The sequence below is a fragment of the Zingiber officinale genome, chromosome 3B (assembly GCF_018446385.1).
Source record: "Zingiber officinale cultivar Zhangliang chromosome 3B, Zo_v1.1, whole genome shotgun sequence".
NCBI lineage: Eukaryota > Viridiplantae > Streptophyta > Magnoliopsida > Zingiberales > Zingiberaceae > Zingiber > Zingiber officinale.
In genome coordinates this window covers 8521531-8532680 of record NC_055991.1, presented here as the reverse complement: position 1 = coordinate 8532680, position 11150 = coordinate 8521531, and the positions used below count along the sequence as shown (strand labels likewise).

At 35.4% G+C, this 11150-nt stretch overlaps 1 protein-coding gene across 1 annotated transcript; it reads right to left on the bottom strand.

The window, feature by feature from the left end:
- Nucleotides 1-393: 393 nt before the first annotated feature.
- Nucleotides 394-6651, bottom strand: LOC122055804 (cyclin-A2-1-like). The gene is made up of 12 exons (XM_042617433.1): nucleotides 6435-6651; nucleotides 5412-5738; nucleotides 4774-5224; nucleotides 4403-4509; nucleotides 4169-4261; nucleotides 3106-3239; nucleotides 1570-1645; nucleotides 1412-1488; nucleotides 1292-1325; nucleotides 1051-1206; nucleotides 828-962; nucleotides 394-748 (listed from the first exon to the last, which is right to left on the bottom strand). Exons 2-12 carry the CDS (start codon nucleotides 5691-5693, stop codon nucleotides 692-694), a joined length of 1602 nt encoding a protein of 533 aa, XP_042473367.1. The 5' UTR covers nucleotides 5694-5738; nucleotides 6435-6651; the 3' UTR covers nucleotides 394-691.
- Between the last annotated feature and the right edge of the window lie 4499 nt (nucleotides 6652-11150).

Here is an 11150-nt window from a genome sequence, read left to right as displayed (position 1 = left end):
AAAAGTAAAACAAGGATATGTAAATAAATTAAATCTATTTGCACATGTATAGTATCATTAATAACATTCATATCGAAAAGTAGCAGCAAAATTAAATGTAATAGCATATCTCCAACTATTGCAATTCACAATAAATTGTGTTCGATTTCAAAAAAAAAATTAATACTTCTAAACCTTGTCTCACTCAATATAATTATGTATATTTCCATGGAGAGAGTAGGCTTAATGACCTCTGAAAATAAATATATATACACTCATACCAAAAACCACCATGTCTCATGATTTATAGAAATCATGGCCCACAACATAAATCACAAAGTGAAGGTCCACTTAACTTTATGAGAAATAACCAACAGGATCTTTCTAGAAGACATGCACAATTGAAAATTTCACAACCTTAATCCGCGTGCCGTAACCACACGACTAAATCCTTTTATTTACATCAGTCACAGAGGTACATAACACATACACTACGTGGAAGATTATCGTGAATAGTTATCGTTATTGATTACAGACATCAACTTTGTGAACCCACAACATGAGGAAACAAGTGTTTTACAAGGAATGGAAAAAAAAAATAGCCACCGAATCAGTAGCCATAATATTTAAAGGGACAAAGCATGCTGTTAGCTTAATTACCCTTTCAATCAAGTCAAATCGATCCATTATGTCGGAGATGAACACAGCTTCCTTACGAGAAGAGCGACTCTTCAATCGATCGAGACGTGAGGATGGCTACACTATCAAACTGTGAAACAAAATGCTGAAATTTGGGCATATCGGTTGGGAGGTAGAAGAATCAAAGCATTGTTTGGACAAGTTTTTACCTTTGGTTGGCTATACTTTTCACGTATAGCGTCGAGTGGGGAGTTCTTGCTGTTCATCTGCAACTCTCGCAACGCCAAGACTGCCTCTTTCAGATCAGTGGCCTTGTAGCAGGTGTAATGTTCTAGAGTGGAATTCTGTATTTGAAGTCAAAAACAGATTTATCAGGTTCGAATGATACACTTGGATGATTGGGAATGAGACGAGGTGCTTCTTTATATCTACCCATGGATGGTTCGTGTGATTCGACTCCAATGTCCATCTAGCCAGGAACACAGCGGATGCGGCTATGATCGAAGGGAGAAACTTTAAGAAACTATACTCCACTAGGGTCATCTCTGCCAAATAATTGGTCAAGTACCCAAAGGTCAACGTTTGATTCTGAAAAATGCAGATCATAAAGAGTCATTATGAAAGAAATAACAAGTATGTTTTCTTGTGATCAAATGGATTAGATATACAATACCTCATGCGACGCATTTGCAGCTTGCAAAAATCTCCTGAAAATGATTGGAAATGTTTTTAGGTAGGTGTTGATTTGAATCGAACTGAAAGGTGCCTATCAGATAAGAGGTTTCTATTTTACCTGAGGAAGGTTTTGGTTGTAGGTAACGAGAGCTTAAAACCCAAAAAGCTGAGTACTTGTCTCTCCATTTCCAAAACCTAGTGGTACATTAACGGTACCAATGATTAGATGTAAGCAGAATCATGGACAGATTTATATGTTCTAAGCTAATAAAGTACCTCTGCCTTGGTGTAGGTGTTGTCAGTTATAAAACAGAATTCTTCCACACGCGGAGGACATATTTCTTCATATTTTCTATATACAGGATAAGTTATTAGAAATAAGCATGCATAATCTGCCTTCTAATTGTTCAACCATAATATAAACAGGTACATTTGAACAAGAAGCTGATAAAAAAGAATCAGGATAGAGAGCTGTGAATTTGCTTTCAAGAAATCAGCATTGACATATTGATGCCAAATCTATTGTTATGGCGATTCTAAGACAGATGGAAGCATCAAGGATTTACAATGAAGATATGAGAACATAACTGTCTTGCCAACATAATCTCACTTAGTCTACATTTATCAGTTCAGTGTAGTCAAGGAGCATTACAAATAAACAAAACAATTTATAGTCAAGGAACATATTTCCCAATTTTGATCAAAATTGCTACTGCCAGATTGGCACTTTTGGGGCAGAATGTGGCTAATTACTAAGAAAAAGTTGCAAAGTAATATTCTTTATTTGTATAATTATTATTATTTTTGTTTTTGATAAATCAATTTAAAAAAAAAAAAACAGAATTCTTCTGTCTTCCTTTCACTCCAACGAAAACGTGAAAAAGAAAGAAGCCAGCCATGCGTTCTATCCCTCTATGAAAACATAAACAAGGGTTAACTTTTCTTTCCTCTTCCTATCAACATCTTTCCTTCCTCCATAGTAGGCAGAACAATACAGAAATGGAATAGGGTAGCAATAGATTAAGATATTGCACTCATAAATTTGATTCATAAATGGAATAGATAGTTCATTTTTATTCGTAAGTTTTGTTTGTAAGAATATTATAATTAATGATCTCCACAATAAAAAAAAAATATATATATATATATATATATATTTCTCTCTGTCCACTTCATATGCTCAATTCACCTATTCACCTTATGGGCTCATCTACCATAAACCTCAATCTGCCTAATCCAAATAATTCAATTGGAGGTAGATGCACTCAACCAACAAAATCCTCATGGCCCTTGTGGACCATCTAATTTGCTTGGAACACCCAAGTTGTTGGCCATACAACAACTCACTCGGGCTATCTAATATGAATTTAACCACCCCTACCCACCCTTTGCACACCAACCCCCAACAATTAGTACAACTCGCATAGCCCTCCAATCCTCCCAAACCACATGGCTTACCTGACTCATTTAATACCTTGAGCTCTCTCAGTCAGCATATCCTGCATGCTTAAAATATATATTCCTTGGTATATAGATTTAAGAATAAATAGTTCCTCGAGTGGTCAAAAGAATACCTTAGAAGTATCACTAGCAGCTTAAAATATATACATAAAAAAAAATTACTCCAAGCATTGTAAAGAAAGGATAGGGAAAGAAATGTGGTACGATAGGGAAAGAAAAACATATGTTGCAATAATATTTAGTATTTTGTGGAATAAAGAAAGGATAAAATGTAATCTAATGGTACAAGCATTGTAGACAATATACTCGTGGCACAAAAAAGGTAGCATACAAGTTGAAAAGTAAACTTACGAGGCAATTAGCATGCAAGTGATGCCAAGGAGCTGCAACCTTTGTCTTTCAATATAGTTATGTGAAAGAAACTCGTCAATTATATGTACAGTAAGATAAAGTGTATCCGGGACAAGCTTATATTCCTCAGAAACCTGAAGAAGACAATATGCAGAAACTTCAAGGGGACAACAACGTCTTTATTCAAAGAGAAGTGATTACACAGTTGCAACTGCACCAATATATCTTAGAGAAACACGAGGGCAATAATGTTGATTTTTTAAAGGATGATGAAAAAATCCAATCACATAGAACCAACAATTAACATATTCTTTACAATTGATCATTAAAAAATAAGCTTCATGATATAATGCACATCATTAATGAATGTAGCTTTGTGAACCCGATCAGTTTCTGATGCTGAATATGGTAGCTTTCATACAGAGTAATGGGAAAGGAAGAAAGGTTGATAAGGTGCAATCAACGAATGCTTCAAGCCTCAGCAGATAAATATATCTGCAACTTGAACTAAATGGTTGTTGTAATTTGTATGAATTTTTTGAAACGTGCTAAGGAAAGGAGAGAATAATAGAGTAAGCAGAATAGAGCAAAGTAGGTTAAATTTATAAAGCTTAAATTTCACTAAGTAAACAATTAGGTTTATTAGAAATCAGATAAAGCACTTCATTTAGGCTTTTGTTTAGTCTTATCAACGAATTTACCATCTCGAGTAAAACTGCAGCTCAAATATTTTATAAAACTTTCCAGACTATCATTTTTTCCAATCAATAAACTGAAAATTTTAAAAGTTGACTAGTTTATTTGAACAGGTATATGTTATATAAAAATTCGAACATAACAGCCAAAACTCGAAATGACATAACATGCACTAGCAAACCCAAAGGTAGTAGGAGTGGCTCTTGCCCCCTAAACTAGAGCATCAATCCATGACTGTTATCCTTGATTTTTTTTTCTCTCAGACTCTACTGGCAACCAGATAAAAAAAAAATCAAATCAATAAAACTTCTGACCAAAATTGATTAGGAAAGTATGAAGACGATGAAAAGGATAAGAACTGACAAACCTCCACGAGCCAATCTATTAGAATGGCCCGCATACTCTGAGAGACATCCCGTTGCAATGATTCCATGTAGTTAGCAACTGGTCTCCGAACAAGCTGACAAATAATAAACTTGGAATATTACTATCACAAAAAATTCAGCAGGGCCATGATGGTTGCACAAAGCATATATTTTCAATGAAAAGCAACACTCAAAAGGACCCAGATATTAGAACAAGAAGCTCATAAAAAAAATACCTCTGTTACACATTGGGTTGTATATATCTCTGAGGCATAAGTGCAGCACATTTGAGGATTTCCATGGTCTGTATCAATGTCAATGAACCCCAAGACGCTAAATTTTCCTAAATTGCAATAAAGATAGTACATCATTAACATAACCATGCACTTGAAAAATCAACAGTGATCCAACAGGAGAAGAAATCACAAGAGACTGGATAACATTCAAAAGTTAATATATGATCCAAATAGCAGACAATGTGACATGGTAATTTGATTAAGTTTGATATCACAACCATATACCTTGCATGGAGCAATTCTAGGTAGCATATTGATTGATATTAGATTTATCATTAAAAGGGAAAAAAGAGCCGAGAGTGAGAGCCAACCATTCTTTGTCTGTTTTGTGAATTCAAGGTTGCCTTCGAAGTTATGTGCTCTAACCAAACTTGTTGCGCATGTGCTCTCTCTATCCTTAGTAGTATCCATATCTTTGAACACTACAATGCTATCTTCCACATTTCCCAAAGAAGAAGAATTTTTTGTCTCAGAGATCTTCATCTTATGTTCTTCTTCAAACATCTTATTTTCCTCATTATCATCAGTAAAGGCATTGCCTACTAATGGCATCCCTTTGTTGTCTGATTCAAATGAGTCCATTCTTTCCAACAAAGAAGGTTCTTTTGATACCAACATCTCCATCTTTTGTGTTTCTTCATTCAATAGATTTTCCACATTATCATTGATTGGTTCATTTCCATCTAGGGACAAATTTGAAGCCTTAGAATCAACACACCCTTTGGTTTTTAAAGGAGCTCTTCTTTGTCTTTGAACAGAAGGCTGGAATATGGGAACAGACAAATAAAAGCTCTTTGTCAAAAACTGACATCTATGAGAATACTGAAAAGGAACTCAACAAAAAAAAAGTTTTATGTGTTTTTTCTTTCTAAAAATGTAGAAGCCAAGTTTAGTGAATAGATAAGAGGAGGAATTATTGAACATAACCAAAGGTGCATCATTACTAAACCTGCACTTTGCCTGATGGTATCCATTTTCTAGAAGTATTCTGTGAAGAGGTATTGGTGGCATCCTTTAAAACCGCCCGTTTTTTGCACTGTGAACCTACTGGACATGGAGCAATATGACTGTTTATATCATGAGCCCTTCTCTTTGAACATGTCTGCTTCCTCTCTGGATTTGCGACGGATGATGGCAAAGGGGGTAATCCACTGTTTGCACGGCAAGCAGCAGCACGTGCTCTTGTAAGTCGAGCATCAAGAGAAACACTTGGGCAATTTTCCTTCTTCATTGCTGAAAATAGCTATATTCTCAATTATAAAAGTTCTTGCAGATCCTGAAAAATGGATAACTAATTCAGACACTATTAAAGGATATATATGAATATTACCATTATCGGTGTATATACAAATTGCAACTTTCATAATTTTTTAAAGTAATAGCACCAGGGTCAGAACAATCTTGCATGGTAGCAAAGTTGTGTTTTTATTTCATTGTTTCCCTTGATTCATTGAAAACCAACCAAAGGAGAAACGTTAAAGAGAACATGCATGTCAAAATACTTCTGCATTCATGTAAATCCATTTCACAGAAACATTTGATAAGGGGAAAATGATCCACGGGGACGATGTAACTGGTAAGACAACCTTTTTACCCACCAACTAACGCCTCATATGTGACGGCTCATGTATTTACGTGTTGAAACAGGGAAAACGACTTCTTGCACGCAAATGATCATGAAATTTGGTAAGTTCATTCCAAATCCAGTAAGGAAATTGTTCTTGGAAAAAAGGAAAAAAATGGTAAAACATGAACGAACAGCGGCTAGTCCATAGTATCGAAGCCAACAAATACTCATCATTCGAGATTCGTTCAAAAAAAAATAAAATGAAAAACAATCTATTCAAGAACAGCCAAAGCCTAGATCCGGAAATGTAACGCACCGAAGAGACAAAAATAGTCCATTTCAGTGCATATTAAGTAAAAAAGACAAACATGCAATAGATCCGGAAAGGCGAAGTGAGAACCCTACCTAAACTCTCCGGCACTCGCCGGTCGCCCCGCCGCCCACACCCGGTCGCCCCGCCGCCCCGAGAGGAAAAGAGCCAAGATCGAGAGAGGATTTGACGGAATGTGGCGGCGGCGCGGCCCGGAGACGGCGACGACGACCCGCTTCCTTCCCCCCAAGTCCCGATCGCGACGAGTAGTGCGGCAAAGGGAGTGAGAGGAGCGCTCAAAAAGGGACCGAGAAGCCCACAGCGAAGCCACGTGGTTTTGCCGCTCGAGACGCATTTCAAATTCCCGAATTTTATCGGATCGCGTATTCCGATCCGTCAACCCGGTAAAACAGGGTCTCTCCTGGCCGCCCGATCTGGATCTAACAAAAGCACCAGTGATCGGAGACGGACTCTTTTAATTCTATTTTTATTATTATTATTTTTTGTTTTTGACACATTAAAAAAGAATTAGAAGTCAGAAATGGATAATTAATGTACAGCTCCTATTGGCCGATCTGCTTTAAATGTAAAATTAGATTCAAATAACTTGAAAAGGGAAATTAATGCAAGTTAATATTTGCTTTAAAATGTAAAATTGGATTATTCTAACTATATTTCCAATTTAAAGTCTGAAGGCCAACGTGGAGGAAAAAAAATTAAACCTAAAGGTAAAAAGAAATCTAAAAATTAATATAGATGGTTAATAAATTTAGTAATTTTTAAAATAAAACTCAATAATATGAGTTACTTTTATGGTTATATTAATTATTATATTTTACTAATTAATTATATTAGGAAAATTATGATGTTATGATTAGTCATTGTCCAGTGTTTATTTTTTTAATCCTTTATAATAGTTGTTATAATTAATTATACCAGCTACTAATTTTGATTAATTTTAAAGTATTTTTAATTTTAAAAAATAGAACATTATTTATTATATATTACGATAATTTTAATTAAGATTATTATAATAATATTGAACTGACTATTTTTGGAATGGTCAAACAAAAACTAAGCCAAAAGTCAAAACAGGCGTCCTTTTTTCATTTTATTATCTCATTTTGTCTCCGTACTTTTTTTTTTTTAAATCTAAATTAAAGTGTCTTTATTTTTATGATAATGTAGCAGCTAAAACAGAAATTTTCATAAATTTAAAAAAATAATAATAATAATTTTTATGTGAAATAAAAGACGGTATTTTTCATCTTCATCAATGAAATCCTATAATACTAGAGGTTCCATCACCGATAAGAAAGGGTGATAGCTGATGCCCCCATCCCCCACTAGATATGCCCCTTAAAATAGTATAGCGGTTACATAATTAAAATGGCTGATACGATGTTTACGGTGGCCCTTTGAATGGATCAAAGTTAAGGAGATCGATTAACGTGAATCAAAATAAAAGGTAGTCGATATCATTCAGAACAAGAGATTGATTGATCGGACTAACTTAACCTCTGGTCTGATCGAGCCTTGGTTTCCAGCCTCGTGCGCGGGTGGAAGGTTAAGCCAAGGGCTCATCCAATCAACCCCTCCGACCGATCGGGACTCGAAGACGGATTTTTAAACAATGTCCATGTGAAATCAAGTATCAGCTATCCTAACCGAATGTTTTAGTTGATAGGACATATGGTCCAATCGGACACGCTAGAGACTTGGTTGCTTACGGGTCAAATAAGGAAGCCGAATGAAAGTCGAATCACCCACTGCATTCATAAATAGCGACCGAGTACTGTTTAAGAAGAAGGGACGGTCGGACGATATCAGTGATTTGATTAGTTGGTCAAAGTAGCATGTGTGTGGCGGGCCCCATAGCTCAATGAATTACTACGTTTTTTTAGCAATTTTGTGTCACGAATAACAGAGAATATCCAGTAGGCAAATCGTATTTTCGAAACTTCCAGCCTATCAAATCATATAGATTTGTTAGCTCATTTTAAGAAGAGCTATGATATTCATAAGGAAAATTCTTAAGGATAGACACATAAATGATGAGACCCACAAAAAGTGAAATGGTAGGTCCCATCATTTATGTGTCTATCCTTAAGAATTTTCCTTTAAAATATCATTTCTCTTTTAAGAAAGGTGTCAAAGTCATTTTATAACATGCCCTTTCTTGAAAATGATTTTAAATTAGTGTATATACACAACAGTATCACTATAAAAGGAGGTCACCATCTATAGGCACAGAGGTATGTAAGGTTACATATTTTTACACACTCATTACTATAGTTTTTTCATTATTCATCTCTTAAAATTGATTATGACTTAAGTGTTAGAGGGTCAACGTCGATGACCCCTTTCCTGATACAATAGCTAATACTCTTTGTGACATGCAAGACAGCTTGAGATCTTCGTTTGGTCAATATTAGAGCGAAGTATCCAGTTAATCATCTTTCTAACTTTTGGACAAGATCAATTGCTATAATTATATAATTATAGGAGTTATAATTTTATAGTTGATATAACATAATGTCAACTAATATTGAATAGAAATAATTATTTATGTTAGAGTAATTATAATTCGTAACCATTATAATAAAACGTTGACTTATGTTAACAAAATATCTATATTATAACTGTTATGAATTATAATTATTATAATATAATTTATTAGTGTTGATTATAGTTGAAATATTTATGTTGTAGTAGGTATAAAGTAGTTATTACAATATTGTTAATACGGTGAATAACATGGGCTTTCGAAGTCAGAGTCACCGTTAAGAAAGTCGACTAAGGTGACGGTTAGGATGAAAGAGGAATTAGCACTCGGGGCTAGCATGTCTACATGTCTCAATTAGGGGCGAATTTCCATTAAGACCTTAGGGGGTCACGACCCCACCAAAATTTTTAAATAACATTATTTTTATATTTTTTTTTAGTATACATATTATTTGGCCCTGTTAAAAAATAAATATTTATAGTTGGTCTAATGGTAAGTTACATTTTTCTTAAAACACACCTCAAGTTCGAATGTTTGTAGGAAATTTTAAATTATTTTTTTTCTTGTATATGTTTTATTTTAACTAAATATACATTATTAATGAAAGTTTGGATAGATCATTATTATATAATATGTTTAATGATTATTTTCGTCACTTAGTATATAGCCCCCCAAATCTAAAATCCTAGATTTGTCCATGATCTCTGCCGAGTGGTCTAGCTGGTCGGACCTTTTGGTCCGATCAGACCCGATCTCGAGTTCCTCGGGATCAATGAAACCTTGAGTTGTATTAGTGTCATTCAGGGCTAAGTCAAGTTCATGGCCGAGTGGTCTGCCCGATCAGACCTTCGATCTAATTGGGCATGCTAGGCACACAACCTGATCGGACCGGATTGTGGCAAAAGGTTTCAATCGGCGTCAAAGAATTGACTATGATGAAACATTTTCGCTCGTTGCAATGCTTAAGTCCATTAGGATTTTGTTAGTTATAGCAGCTTACAAGGATTATGAGATTTAACCAATAGATGCTAAAATTACTTTCCTAAAGGGAAGGTTACAAGAGGAAGTATATATGGTACAACCTCCTAGTTTTATAAAATCCAATTATGCCAATAAGTTATGTAAGCTCAAGAAGTCCATTTATGGACTGAAGCAAGCATCTCGGAGTTAGAATCTACGATTTGACAAAACCATTAAAGATTTTTCTTTTGTCAAGAATCCAGAAGAGCCTTGCGTTTACAATAATGTTAGTAGAAGCAAGATTACGTTCGTAGCGTTGTATGTTGATGATATACTTCTTATAGGTAATGACATTCCTAGCCTAGAATCTACTAAGACTTGGTTGGGAGAGTATTTCTCAATGAAAGATCTTGGATATGCAACATATGTTTGAGGTATTAGAATATACCGAGATAGACAAAGCAGGTTATTATGGTTAAGTCAAGGTACATATATTGACAAAATGCTGAATAGATTCGGTATGCAGGACTCCAAGAGAGGATATTTACCAGTGTCACATGGTGTACATTTTTTCAAGACTATGTCCAAAAACACAAGAGGAAAGAAGTAGAATGGACAGGATACCTTATGTTTCGACTATAGGGTCCATAATGTATGCTATGATATGCGCTCGATCAAATGTCTTGTATGCATTATGCATGACGAGTAGATATAAGTCAGGATAGGATCATTGGACTATGGTAAAGACTATCCTCAAGTATCTTAGAAGAACAAAGAACATATTTTTAATTTTTGGAGGAGATGAAGAATTGCTCGTTAGAAGATATACTTATGCCAATTTTCAGATAGATCAGGATGATCTGATCTCGCAACAAGGTTATGTATTTTGTCTGAATGGTGCAGTTGTTTACTGAAGGAGTTCCAAGTAGGAGACAATTACAGATTCAACAAATGAGTCCGAATACATAGCAGCTTCAGAGGCAGCAAAGGAAGCTGTGTGGATCAAGAACTTCATAACGGAGCTTGAAGTGGTTCCTAGCATTGTTGATCCAGTTGTGTTATACTGTGACAATAATGCGGTCATTGCACAGACAAAGGAGACAATGTCTCACCAACGATCCAAGCATGTACTTAGGAAGTATCACCTCCTCAGAGAGATTGTTCAAAGGAGTGATGTGTTGGTTAGCAGAGTAGATAGCAGCAAGAATATTGCAGACCCACTCACAAAGGCCTTACTTCTACATGATCCGGCGGTAAGAATGGGGGACCCACTTCCCGAAGGGTCTCAGCTTGAGGACCGATGAAGGGCTGACTAAGCGGTTAATGGCCGCGCCGAGCAGCTGAG

Bases quoted from the DNA above. Each gene is read 5' to 3' on its own strand.
- LOC122055804 (XM_042617433.1), bottom strand. From the start codon at position 5,693: ATGAAGAAGGAAAATTGCCCAAGTGTTTCTCTTGATGCTCGACTTACA. The intron at 5,225-5,411 runs GTTTAGTAATGA...CCCATATTCCAG, and splicing joins TACCATCAGGCAAAGTGCAG to CCTTCTGTTCAAAGACAAAG. The intron at 963-1,050 runs GTAGATATAAAG...CTTCAAATACAG, and splicing joins ATCACACGAACCATCCATGG to AATTCCACTCTAGAACATTA.